The sequence below is a fragment of the Anoplopoma fimbria genome, chromosome 9 (assembly GCF_027596085.1).
Source record: "Anoplopoma fimbria isolate UVic2021 breed Golden Eagle Sablefish chromosome 9, Afim_UVic_2022, whole genome shotgun sequence".
Lineage (NCBI taxonomy): Eukaryota > Metazoa > Chordata > Actinopteri > Perciformes > Anoplopomatidae > Anoplopoma > Anoplopoma fimbria.
The window spans coordinates 3,104,356-3,117,343 of record NC_072457.1 but is presented as its reverse complement, the minus strand read 5'-3'; the positions used below and the strand labels follow the sequence as shown (position 1 = coordinate 3,117,343).

Here is a 12,988-nt window from a genome sequence, read left to right as displayed (position 1 = left end):
TTAGCTTGGGTTGCTAGCTAGCTAGTTAACTTAGCTATCTTTCACCAATTAACCAGACACTTAATCTTAACCAGATGTGTTTTATCAAGGTTCTGAAAAGTGAAGCCAATGCTGAAGTGTCTTAAACCTGCATTCTCTCTCCTGTCCACCAGGGGGCGACTCCTCTGGTTGTATAGAAGTCTATGAGAAAATGACTCTACTTCTCTCTTGATTTATTCCCTCAGGAAACATTGTAAACATGAGTTTATGGTCTCAATCTCTAGTTTCAAGTCTTCTTCAATACAGCATGATGTTCATTTAGTAAATGATGCTCCATTTAGAGTCAAACAGACCATAAAGCAGGGGATGCTTTAGGGCGGGGCTACTGTGATTGACAGGTCTCTACCAGAGACGTATACGACATCACTACGTCACTCCTCCTCAGTCCAAACATGGTCACTTCTGTTAAAATGGCGACGGCCATAATCCAAGATGGCCAACAGTTTTACACCAAAATTAGATTTTCTTGATGTGGACAATGATCGTTTAAATTGACTAACGATCATGGCTGTAATTCATGGAACAAGTCAAACACGTTCAAATAATTATTTGTGCCTCGTCGTTGACTACCGTACATATATTTCCAAAATAAGCTCCCATGGTTGTCCACAGAAAAGGGGCGGGACTTAGCATGACATGAAGGAAATAACAAATACTAATCATTTTTTCTCTTCTATTTATGTAGGAAAAAGCATTTTATTTCTTCACTTTCTTTCTAAGCCAAGTACATAATGTGGCCAAAAGTGTTTGTTTGCTGCTGCATTAAGACTTTTGGGCCCAAACCAGGAAATTGAGCAGTGTCCAATGATATTTTAGATATAAATGTAACTTTGCATCAATAGTTTTTGTATGTAATTGTTAGGAGGTTGGGAAAAAAAGGTTTAAACTCGTGCTCTGCATCATCACAGCTTAAAAGCACCTTGTTATTTAATTATTGATCAGATTGGGTTTATATGGTTGTTCATCATTATTCTGCTTTCTGGTTTTCCTTTTGAAGATACGTGACCTGAATCACATTATTATACCTCGTAAAAAAACTCAGACATGGTAACAGGAGAGATTTGAGCCGCCTGTCTGCATACAGATCTTTTAGAAATGTCGAGTGAGCCTTTGATTTGTGTTCGTCTTTATGACCGCCGAGCCACTTTAAATAATAATCTCTTGAGCGGAGCCCTTTTCATCAGAACCATGTTAATTATTAATGAACCTCGTCCTCTCTGGCTTCTTCGTCTTTTATTGGAGGTGAAATGAAAGTGAACTTCTGGCTGCAACGATGTGTGATGTTAAATATGACGTCTAGATTACATATATTATCAGGTTTATGAGGCCAGCTGCTCCCATATGAGCTAAACTGGACACACATACTGTTGCATCAGTACACCTTCACTCAACCAATCAGCATGAAGACAATAAAGTGCTGCAGGGATGATGTCATTTTTAAAGTCTAACCTGGAAGTTAGCTTCGCTGGCAAAAGTAAAAAGCTAACGTTAGCCTATAAAGGAGCTACACCGTGGTCACATGACTTCAAGTCCCCATTAAGCTAAAGGAGGACTAGTGTTCTAGTGCAGGCGGCAACCTCTGGTTCTGCCGATGAAGCCGATATAAAGTGTCTTAAAGCTGCATTCTCTCTGCTGTCCACCAGGGGGCGACTCCTCTGGTTGTATAGAAGTCTATGAGAAAATGACTCTACTTCTCTCTTGATTTATTCCCTCAGTAAACATTGTAAACATGAGTTTATGGTCTCAATCTCTAGTTTCAAGTCTTCTTCAATACAGCATGATGTTCATTTAGTAAATGATGCTCCATTTAGAGTCAAACAGACCATAAAGCAGGGTATGCTTTAGGGCGGGGCTACTGTGATTGACAGGTCTCTGCCGCTACCAGAGACGTATACTACGTCACTCCTCCACATTCCAAATATGCTAACTTCTGTTCATTGGTTGGGAAAAGCCAAGATGGCAACAGCGAAATGGCCGAACTCAAGTCTTCAAAACGTCAGTCCACATACCAATGGGTGACGTTACGATGACCACGTCCGCTTCTAATATACGTCTATGGTCAAGTGATCCTTTAGACACTTTTGTAAGACACGTAAAAGCTTCTAAATTCACCACAATGGTATTTACTGACCTATTTTGTATCGGAGAACAAAACTTTAAAATCTCTTCACCTTCTGTTAACCATAGATCTTATTTCAGACATCTTGACTTTAAGACGTGGCAACAGGAAGTGCGAAAAATGCTGACTCATTCCTGGGATTTAGGACTCATTCCAGCAGCACTCTATGTAGACAAAATTAGTTTAAGCTCGACACAAACCTTTTTTTAATGGAATCCTTTCTTTTAACGTCACTGAAATGACCTGCATCATACCATAATGACATTTCTTTTTTTTTTTTTTTTTTTACTACAACAAAAACGTGGTTTCTGAAACAAATGTTGGTAGAATTTGAGATGTTAAATATTTCCAGAATCACTGAATATTCTAATATGACATATTTCCTTTTCCTCCCTGCTGCATGGATTGGAATGTGAATTTAAGGGTAATTTAATGGGTTTACATTAAGAACTGCAGAGCTTCTCCAGCATGACTGAAGTGCGAACACAACAGTTCTTTAAAGTGGGGTTAAATGTTTCTTCACCGAGCTCGACTCCTCTCTCATTTTTGCTGCAGGAATTAATGAAAACACTTAAAGCAATTGATGTTGATTGGAATGACTCTGCAGAATGTGGAGGAGAAACCATGACTAAGAGTCAACAATTGACTCTTAGTCATGGTTTCTCAGCAATTATGTGAAATGTTATTTTTGGTCCGACTGAGTCGACATTTCTGACACAACACAGCAGGAGGTGTAAATAAAAATGGCTGGATTCCATTTAGCTGCTTGGGTTTTCAGGGTCTTGGTACTCTGAATGCTGTCACACTCTCACAACTGATCATTTATCATTTCTGTCAGACAAAAATACAAATAAAAACTTTTCTGAAATGTCATGTTTTCATATGCAAACGAGGCATTATCATATCAATTGTGTGCTAGCTTGTGTACATTTCCAGACCATAAATCTGAAAATTGTATAAACTATGGTTCAAATTTCTTGTTTAATTTTGTTGACATATTGGAGCCAAAGGTTTTTACAGAGGGAATTTTTGATATCTCTTTGTATCACTCCGTAAATCAGAAAATACTGTCAACAAACATTTAAAAAAAACAATTTTCTTCATGTTTTTAGTAATAAAATGTTGTATAAATCAGGCTCTGAATGATATGTGAACAAACCCCTCTGTAGAAACCTGCAGAATATAGATATGAATGCAACTGTAAAGTTTGGTGTATGTAAGAGCTACTGAAGTGGAGATGTATGGATCAAAGTCTGAGAAAAAAATAATTTAGAGAAAACGACCTTTAAAGATATGTTTTGTAAAAATGACATACGTACATGTTGAAGACACTACAGGTGAATAGGGTAAAGCTATTTTTTGTATTACAAGTTTTCTGAAATGTTATATTTCAATATGCAAATGAGGTATTATCTAATGGTAATTTGGTGAATTTAGGAGAAATCTACAGATGCAAATAGACAAAATAGTAAAATAAAAATACAAAATGTGTATTTTAAATGTTTTCTTTGCAATAGTCAGAGAGAAGACATATTATGGATACAGATTTTTCTTAGAATTAAATGGGGAAATAAACAAATTATGAATGAATTTCATATAAGTGTCTGTTAGTGGCTTGGTTTTAAAGCCTCAGTCTACACAAGTTAAAATTTGAAATTCAATTTATATAAAAATCAAAAGAAATGTATTTGGAACACTGATATTCCCTGAAAGATGTAATAGTTTGTTAATTTATGCCTAATAATATTCAACACTGATCAAACATAGTATAATATCAGGCTCTTGGTGCCAGGAAATGTATTCAAATTTAACAGTTTTGAGGTTCTGGTTGCAACTGCTGACATTTCTTTCTACCCAGAATCCTTCAGTGCTCCGACTGTGTCTCTGAACCTGCAGTGCTCTGGACCTTTTGTGTTTGTCTGCATGAGGACAGGACGGGACAGGACGGATGGATGGACAGGTGGGCGGAGCTTCGTCTGACTGAGTTAGTGGCACTGCAGCACAGAGGAGGAGGAGGAGGAGGAGGAGGGAGATGCTGGGAAGGATGGGAGAAAAGCAGATAGACTGGGGGAGGATGCTCTCTAACTCTGCTCATTGGCTAATGTAACAGGCGAAGGGGGGAGAGAGGGAGGAGAGGTGAGGCCTCCCTCCCGGTGCAGCATACATTAAACCTGCTGAGTCACTTTGCTGCATTGAAGTGGCCGACTGCAGCCAATCAGCATCAGCGCCCTTCGAGGTCAAACACGTGACAAGAAGTGATTCCACTGCAGGATTTTTGTTGATTAGACTTTTTTTTTTCCTGCTGCTGATCCATCTGATCTTTTGTGTTTTTGTACTTTCACTATTTCCTCTAAGAGCCAATGTGATCTCTGATTGGTGCTTAGAAGTTATTTGTATTGATTTCAGATCTGTTTTTAGCCAAGTTTCTGTTTGGAACAGATTAATGAAATGAATCAAAATATACAGAAATATAAAGCTTAATAACCATCGCTCCTTCTTGAAAGAAAAGTCCACTCTCAGCCTAAGTTTCCTCATCACACTTGTATGTGTTTGAAAATTGGACCACGAATGGTTCTAAACCAGGTGAAGGCGATGCTTCATGTCTTAAACCTGCATTCTCTCTACTGTCCACCAGGGGGCGACTCCTCTGGTTGTATAGAAGTCTATGAGAAAATGACTCTACTTCTCTCTTGATTTATTCCCTCAGTAAACATTGTAAACATGAGTTTATGGTCTCAATCTCTAGTTTCAAGTCTTCTTCAATACAGCATGATGTTCATTTAGTAAATGATGCTCCATTTAGAGTCAAACAGACCATAAAGCAGGGGATGCTTTAGGGCGGGGCTTACTGTGATTGACAACACATTTGTTTTGTTGAAAACAACAAAAATATAAAATAATGCCAGACAAATATTTGCAGTGAATGCTGGAGTTGAAAGCTAACACAGTGGACATGAATAATGACATTTTTAGAAACGTTGGGTAAATAACAGACAAAACACAAATATTTGGTTCCTATGTTTTATAATTTATTTCAGACAAAACATGCTGGGAGTGAGGTCATGTGACTGACCTCACTACAACAACCGGCTATACAGAGGCTCTCTGTAACACGATAAGGGCACTGCAGCGTGGAGAGGGAGAAAACAACAACAGCAGAGGCAGGAGAGAGGTGATTTTGTTCAGTGATGGCACAAAGTCGCTCTGTGAACTTCACATTGTGACCCTTTTTTTAACGAAGCTGCACAGGTCCCACAGAAACCTGCAACATCAGGCACGTGCATTAACCTTTCAACCTGCTCACATGACGCACTGATAATGCCTTTTGTTTTGACTTCAGCATAACGATTTCATCATTAAATACACATATATTTAATTATTGTAAGTGTATATTCTTAAGGCTGAAAAAAAAAGGTGTGCTTCTGCATATAATAGGACCTTTAACAGTGACTACATCTATTTACATTTTCCTACCTTCGATATAATTTTATTCAATACTACATTTTAATTCCTTGCAGTGCTATAAATGACATTGAGAAAGCTAAAATTCAAGTGACCAGAAATGATTTGGACAACGCATAAAAACATCTAAAAAATGAAGGTTTTTAAACTTTATAACTCTACACATTCGGGTGACAGAGACCAGGTTTTGTGTTCAAGTGTCTTCCTAAAATCATTCCACCTCCCGAAGGTTTTACACCTTCATGTGAGAACAAACATCCGTCCCCCCCATTGGTTCGACCGCAAAATCCCCTGATGCAGTCGAACCAATCAGGAGGTTAGGGGATGAGGGAGAGGGTGGGGGCACACGGGCACAGACGTGACGGTACTTCCTGTGACGCCACAGGAAGTCGGGTGGAGAGAGGCGACCCCTCACTGGACCTTGGTGACGGCGTCGTGGATGGACTGGGCGATGTAGTCGATGTTCTTGGTGGTCAGGCCGCACATGTTGATGCGTCCGCTGGCCATCAGGTACACGTGCTTCTCTTTGATCATGTACTCCACCTGTTTGGCTGGTGAGACACAGTCGGACACGGAGAGACGGTCACACAGAGCGGAGAGGAGCGGCCGAATGCAGAGATTCATGCATCGGGCTTCTTTTTTTTTTTTGTCAAACCACAATTTGCAAAGTCAAGTGGCACTTAAATTGGGTCTTAATCTTGTAGTTTTTGGCCTCATTTCTAGCGAGATTATTGACTCACTTTAACGAGTGAAGCCATCTCGCTTATTTCTCATAAATTGTGTTTAAATGCACAATTTATAAAAGGTGTACGTGTTTATTCCTTCCTAGATTTGTCAATGGCAGTTCTTTTTTCAGTTTTTGACTGTCAAACTAGATAATAAAAGAAAGATCTATGGATTTTATTCTCTGATAAACCATAAATTCATCAAATTCAGTGGTTTAAAAATGTTTTTTTGAAGCATCAAGATGAATCGATAATCGTTTAATAATCACATCGTAGCCCTCTGAATCGTTATGTTATGAGATTCCCCACCCCTAAAACGTAGCATATCTACGGGGTTCCAAGCTAGCTCAACTCTTATTAGAGCACAGAGACAAAAAGGGGCGGGACTTAGGAAGGGTAAATCACAGCTAAGCAGTCGTTGGCAACGAAATTCTTTGATGCGTGTATGAGTTTGTGCGTTTCCTCCACTCACGGTTCAGGCCGGTGAAGCTGAACATGCCGATCTGCTGGGTGATGTGGTCCCAGGTCCCCGGGGTGCCCAGGCCCTGCAGCTTGGACTTCAGCTGATCCCTCATCAGCAGGACGCGGTCCGCCATGGTCTTCACATTACCCTTCCTACAGAGAGGAGCAGAAAAAGGACACAAGACAGGGAGTTAGACATTTGAAAGATTGATTGAAGACATTTTTATTACCAATGAAGTCATTATTTTAAGGATCCGTACCATTCAGCGAAGAGCTCGGGGCAGTTGAGGGTCTTGCTGACGATGCGTGCTCCCTGAGACGGCGGGTTGGACCAAGTCGTCCTGACGATCTTCTCCATCTGGGACAGGATGCGGGACAGGTTCTCGCTGTCCTGGGCGACCACGGTCAGGTTTCCTACTCTCTCATCTGGAGACGGCGGACAGAGAAAAAAGAGGGACAAGTTTAAGATGTACTTTCATGTATTAATAGAAAAATATGCATACTTTGGGACTTTTTATATTTATATATATATATTGTGTATTCATTTCTGTGCACTCACTGTAAAGACCGAAGTTTTTGGAGAAGGACTGAGCTACAAACAGCTCAAAGCCCTCTGAGACAAAGTAACGGATGGCCCAGGCGTCTTTATCCAGGTCGCCAGAGGCAAAACCCTGGTAGGCCGAGTCGAAGAACACAAACAAGTTCCTCCTCTGGAGAGAAAAGAAAAGAGATTAAAAAGGGACAACAGTAGAACATGAGAAAAGAGCCAAACAATACAGATGAATTTATCATATTTAAGCAAAATATGTTCTAAAAAGGTAATAATCCACACTGAACCCTGTTTGTCACTACAGTATAATGTCATTAGTGACGTAGAACAGTTATGATGCCATAGATATAAAAAAAATCGGAAAAAAATCAAGTTGAATTCCTTTGATTATGTATTTTACAAAAATGGAAACCATCAAAAATATTCATTTAACATTTTGCCCACATAAGTTTTACCAATAATATAAAACAAAAGGGGCTCCATGTGCTATACATATTGGACTATTTATATTTTAACAACTTGTAAACAGCTTGCAGTTCAGTCAATGTTTCACTGAGTTTTGGTCATGTGACCGTTGGTCTCGGTTGAGTCAGTTTTTTTTTTTTTTACAGGATCTGGTTTGTGCAAATGGTTTATTTTGGGCAGAATTTTTTAGAATAAATTGATTTTCATGAAATATTCCAGTTTCAAGCTTCGATTTGGTTTTTCTGACAGACAGCTTTCCTCACACGTGATGTGTTCAAGGACCACCGGAAAACTGGAAAATCTGACAATAATACCTGTTTTTAAAGCTTCTGGCTTTGATTAATGGTATTATTTTTGTCAAAAAAAAACCAAACATGTTTTTCAAAACTGAAAAGCATGTTTGGGGTTCAGCGGGGTTAATAATAATAATTTGTAAATATTCACGTTATATCCAACAGGTTTGTAGTGGCAGCATGTGACGAGACACCGTTACATGTTTGTGACCTGAAAGACTACAGAGACAACACCGTCTTACCTTCATGATCTCTGCGATCTTCTTCCACTCCTCCTGGGTCGGGTCGGTGCCGGTGGGGTTGTGTGCGCAGGCGTGGAGGACGAAGATGGAGTGTTCTGGAGCTTTCTGTTTTTAAAGAAAGGATGAAACAAAAACACGAAAATCATGATCCCGAACAGTGTTTAACGTCTGATGAACAGGATTAGAAAAATACAAGTCATATGATCGAGTGACAACAGGGAGATAATTACTGATCTTCTTATGAGCTGAACCAACTGGGTTTGATTAAACATTACATGATGATTCTTTCTGAGTCGCCCCTCCTCACCTCCAGGTCGTCCAGGAGCCCGGCGAGGTCCAGGCCCCTATTAGCAGCATCCCAGTAGTGGTATGGCCGGATGTCTTTGAACCCAGCATCAGCAAACACACTGTTGTGGTTCTCTGGGAGGAAGAAGAACAAGAAGCAGATAATTAAAACCTTAAATCTAATAAACTGAGTTTCAGGCAGAACAAATTGCCAAGACGTTTTGGGATTCAGAGCTCTGTTTCCATGGTAACTCCACGTTCACTCTGTTACTTGCGTCACAGTCGTCTACTAACCCCAGGTGGGCGCTGAGACATAGACGGGCGTGGCCGTGTTGTTAACGCCGTTGTACCAACGCCGCAGGAACTCTGCTCCGATCCTCAACGCTCCGGTCCCCCCCAGAGCCTGCACCCCCCACCTGAGACAGGATGAAACATGAGAAGAATTAAAAAAAAAAAAAAACTGTACTAAATGAGACAACTCAGGAATGTAAAACTGACTATTAAAATTGCAACTATCTGGTATTTAGATTTAAAAGAAAATTGTTTCTTTCTAATTTCAGTCAAATAACAAGATTGAATATCAATTTCATCTTTGTCCTAAGGTAGGTAAACTCCAGTTGGTTCAGAAGGTAAACAAACAAATTTCACAAAAAGGTGGACTGTTCATGTGTGTGTGTGTGTGTGTGTGTGTGTGTGTGTGTGTGTGTGTGTGTGTGTGTGTGTGTCTCTCTCTCTCACCCTGTTGTCCTTGATGGCGGCGCTGTCGTCTCCCAGGGCGACCTTGGAGGAGGCGGAGCGGAACTCAGGCAGACCGAGGATGGGCAGGTACTCGTGGTTCAGGCTGTTGTCCTCCACAATCAGCCGCTCCACCTTCTTCACCACCGGCAGCACCCACGGCTGGCAGTCATCGGTACGGTAAGCTGGAGGGGACACAAAGCAACGCGGCTCTTTAACCAACACGCCCTCTGGACCAAAAAAACAACGCTTTCTGTAACATTTTTTAATAAATACCTGATGTTCTCTGCAAAACTATTGTGAAAACTATCTGGTAAAATGTAGCTTTGGTGATAAACTTTAATAAATCGGGTTGTTTAAAGATGATGTTTTCACACAAAACATAAATAGATATTAGAAATAAATTATGACCTGTAAGTACCTCCAAACAGTTTATAAAACATGATTAAAACTACTGATGACAAGATTTGTTTTAATCAATAAAAACACAATCTTCTCTTTCCTTATCATTGGAATTTTTCTGAAGAAAAAAATATAAATGACTAAAACAATGAATTTTTGATGGTTTACTCTGACTTCACAGCGGTTGAAATTATTTTTAGGACGATGGCAAAAATCAAAAAATAGTCTGGAGCCTTGTAGACCAGCTGCTATTATCAATCGACAATAGTCGGTAATTAGTATGGGCGGCAAAAAAACATGATCAGGGATCTCTAAAAGTTTAATTTGCTTCCTGATCCGATCTGTGATTCTGATCTGTGATCCGATCCAAACCGGGAGTTTTATGATCCGTTGCACCACATATAAACTACTGTGTGTGTGTGTGCATGTACACGTGTGTGTCTGTTGCACACATTTGACTCCATAAGAACTCGTGCTCCCTTGTACTGTATGGGCTCCTGTATCAGATATCAGGCCTTCACCACAGCTGCAGACGCACTATGAAAGGTCAAACAAGCAGCTTGTTGGTCAATGGATTCAGTGTGCCGAATTCAAGGTCAAACTTTACACAGCTAGTTATACATTTTCTAACAATCAGAAGTGAACTGTAAGTAACAAAAGGTTGAGATACTCTACTTACTGCCATTAATTGATCCATTGATTTCTTTTCAGTTTTTACACGGAGTACATGTATCTGGATCAAAGACAGTGTACTGCTACTCGTTTGTCCCATTAAAACAAGAATCCTACAGCCGTGCTTGCTGTCTAAATAACAAGGGAGATGCTTTCTCTGTTGCAGACTATGTCAGGGCAAACTGGTTTGATGTACGCAGATGTGATTTGTTCCAGGAGGTGCAAAAGTGCAAGTCAGGTCCGATCCCATGTCGTCATAGCAACAGCAGTGGCGCATGTCCTCTCTGAGGCTGATGTCGTGTTTTCAATGTTGAGATGATGGTCATATTGCCCAGAGAGATTTGTTATGATGCTGCTGTTTTCCTTCCTCCTGATGCACGACTCTTTCTGTTTTGTTGACTGTCATATTTTACCTTATGAACCTACAACTGCATTTTGTTGCAGTTATTGCTGAATTCTTGTTAGGACAATGTAAAACCCCACTAAAGCAACAAGTGTCTGTTCGTGGTTCAGCTGACATCATGAGAATGACGACACTAAACCACAACAAGTGCAGGAAATCCTCCAACCCCTAACGGCTGTGGCGTAGTGGAGAGCAAGGTAGTTCTCCAATCAGAGGGTCGGTGGTTCGATACCCGGCTTCGGCAGTCGATGTGTCCTTGGGCAAGACACTTAACCCCAAGTTGCTCCCGAAGGCTTGCCATCGGTGTGGACTGGATGTTGCATGAATGTTAGTTAGAGTCTGATGGTGGCACCTTGATGGTAGCCTGTCATCAGTGTGTGAATGGGTGAATGATATGTAATATACTACTGATTGTAAGTCGCTTTGGATAAAAGCGTCTGCTAAATGACTGTAATGTAATGTAATGTAAAAGAGGGATACTCAAGAGCTCTGATGTTATTAGTGTTGAGTTCTGCACTCATTTGTACAGCCAAAGCCATCAGAAAGGTAAATAACCTGGTAATGCATCAATGTCATACCACAAAAACAACACTATTAGTTGTTTGATATCAAGTTTCCTGCAAAGGAACAACACACAGTGCAGGATGAGATATTTAAATTGTATTTCAGGCTGCAAACTTTGACCCTTAAGACAGGGATTCTAATTAAAAAACTGGCCTCCTGGCTCATTATATCATATTTATAGTTATGTGTGGCTCAGAAATATATATATAAATATTTTTATTTTTTTTAAATGGCTGCATTCTTTTTTTAAAAACCTGAAATCTTCCTGCTAGTGATAAAAAAAATACAATTATCAACATTTAGACTGGTGTTGCGTTCAAGGACACATGTGAAACCTCGGAATAAATAGCTTCAGCGCGTTAGCTTCCATGCTAGCTTGTAGCGAAGGTCAAATCAAAGAGATGCTAATATGTGTTAGCATGTTAGCATGACACTCCGAGCTAGAGAGATAATAGAGGCTAAAAAATATATATAAGCACAGTTTAGGCTGCGGAGCTAACTTAGCATTAGCATTAGCATTAGCATTAGCATTAGCATTAGCTCACCTCCGACTCCCAGGTTCACCTTCTCCGCGTGGCTGTCCTCCCGGAAGTCGGCGCTCAGTTTGAAGACGGCCACCGGAGGAGCCTGCGGGACGTCGCTGAATATGGACATGGCTCTGGGGGACGAGGTGGCCGATATGGGAGCAGAATGAGCCGGGGAGAGGACGCTGTCAGAGACCGGGAGACGGAGAGAGAGAGACGGGCAGTGGTTCACCTTCACTCCGCTGGACGGACGGGCAGCGGAGGCGTCAACGCGGCAGCCAATAGGAAGGCGCGTTGCAGAGACGTCAGCGTGAGGCAGCCAATGAGAGCGAAGCAACGTTTTACTCTTTATATATTTTTTATTTATTTATTTTATATCTATTTAATATAAATCGTTGTGTTTTATTTGTGTATGTAATTTTTTGAGGCATGATTTTTTAAATTTTATAAATATGGCAGATACATAAATGTATAAACATAAACAGGAATAAATACGAAAATATGTGTGGTATAACAGAAACTTTATTTAAAACAAAGATCAGAAAAATCAGCTTTATTGGTCAGGGAATTTGAGTTTTCCAGTTTCCCACTGCTGTAAAATATTATATATATATATAAAAGAGATAAATATATGTAAACAAACAACAACAAGATCAATAGTACTATGATGCACATACAAAAATAAGGAAAATATACAAATTTCAGGAGCTTAACATACAGATCTCCTGAAGTGGCATTTTCTGGCCAGTGATGAATGTATGGATGCTAAATTTATATTAGACCCCAGCATTCACCTCTTACTTTGAACATACAATTGCATGGTAGTATTAATAATCAATACAGAACCTGGGAGTATACAATGGCAACAGTAGTGTCATAGTAGCAAAGTGTTGGAATTTAAGATCATTTAAATTGACAACTCATTTATTCTAACAGGTTTGCCACATGTTATTGATAATCTAGACTATATTACATAAATGAATGCCTTCCTGAAGATAACATTATTGATGCTCATGTAGCTGTTGATGAAGATGATTATTTCTGCC

General features: G+C 40.0%; 1 protein-coding gene across 1 annotated transcript; it reads right to left on the bottom strand.

Annotated features, from left to right (window-relative positions):
* Positions 1–5,172: 5,172 nt before the first annotated feature.
* LOC129095311 (aspartate aminotransferase, cytoplasmic-like) lies at positions 5,173–12,202 on the bottom strand. The gene is made up of 10 exons (XM_054603710.1): positions 11,964–12,202; positions 9,381–9,562; positions 9,104–9,120; positions 8,937–9,058; positions 8,665–8,777; positions 8,358–8,462; positions 7,367–7,517; positions 7,068–7,233; positions 6,818–6,960; positions 5,173–6,171 (listed from the first exon to the last, which is right to left on the bottom strand). The coding sequence occupies exons 1-10, from the start codon at positions 12,070–12,072 to the stop codon at positions 6,032–6,034; spliced, it is 1,248 nt and encodes a 415-aa protein (XP_054459685.1). The 5' UTR covers positions 12,073–12,202; the 3' UTR covers positions 5,173–6,031.
* Between the last annotated feature and the right edge of the window lie 786 nt (positions 12,203–12,988).

What these genes read in the sequence shown, in the direction of transcription:
- LOC129095311 (XM_054603710.1), bottom strand. Translation starts at nt 12,072, where the DNA reads ATGTCCATATTCAGCGACGTCCCGCAGGCTCCTCCGGTGGCCGTCTTC. An exon ending in AGATCGCAGAGATCATGAAG is followed by an intron (nt 7,518 to 8,357) that starts GTAAGACGGTGT and finishes TTTTCTCTCCAG; the next exon opens with AGGAGGAACTTGTTTGTGTT. An exon ending in CAGCTTCACCGGCCTGAACC is followed by an intron (nt 6,172 to 6,817) that starts GTGAGTGGAGGA and finishes GTGTCTCACCAG; the next exon opens with CCAAACAGGTGGAGTACATG.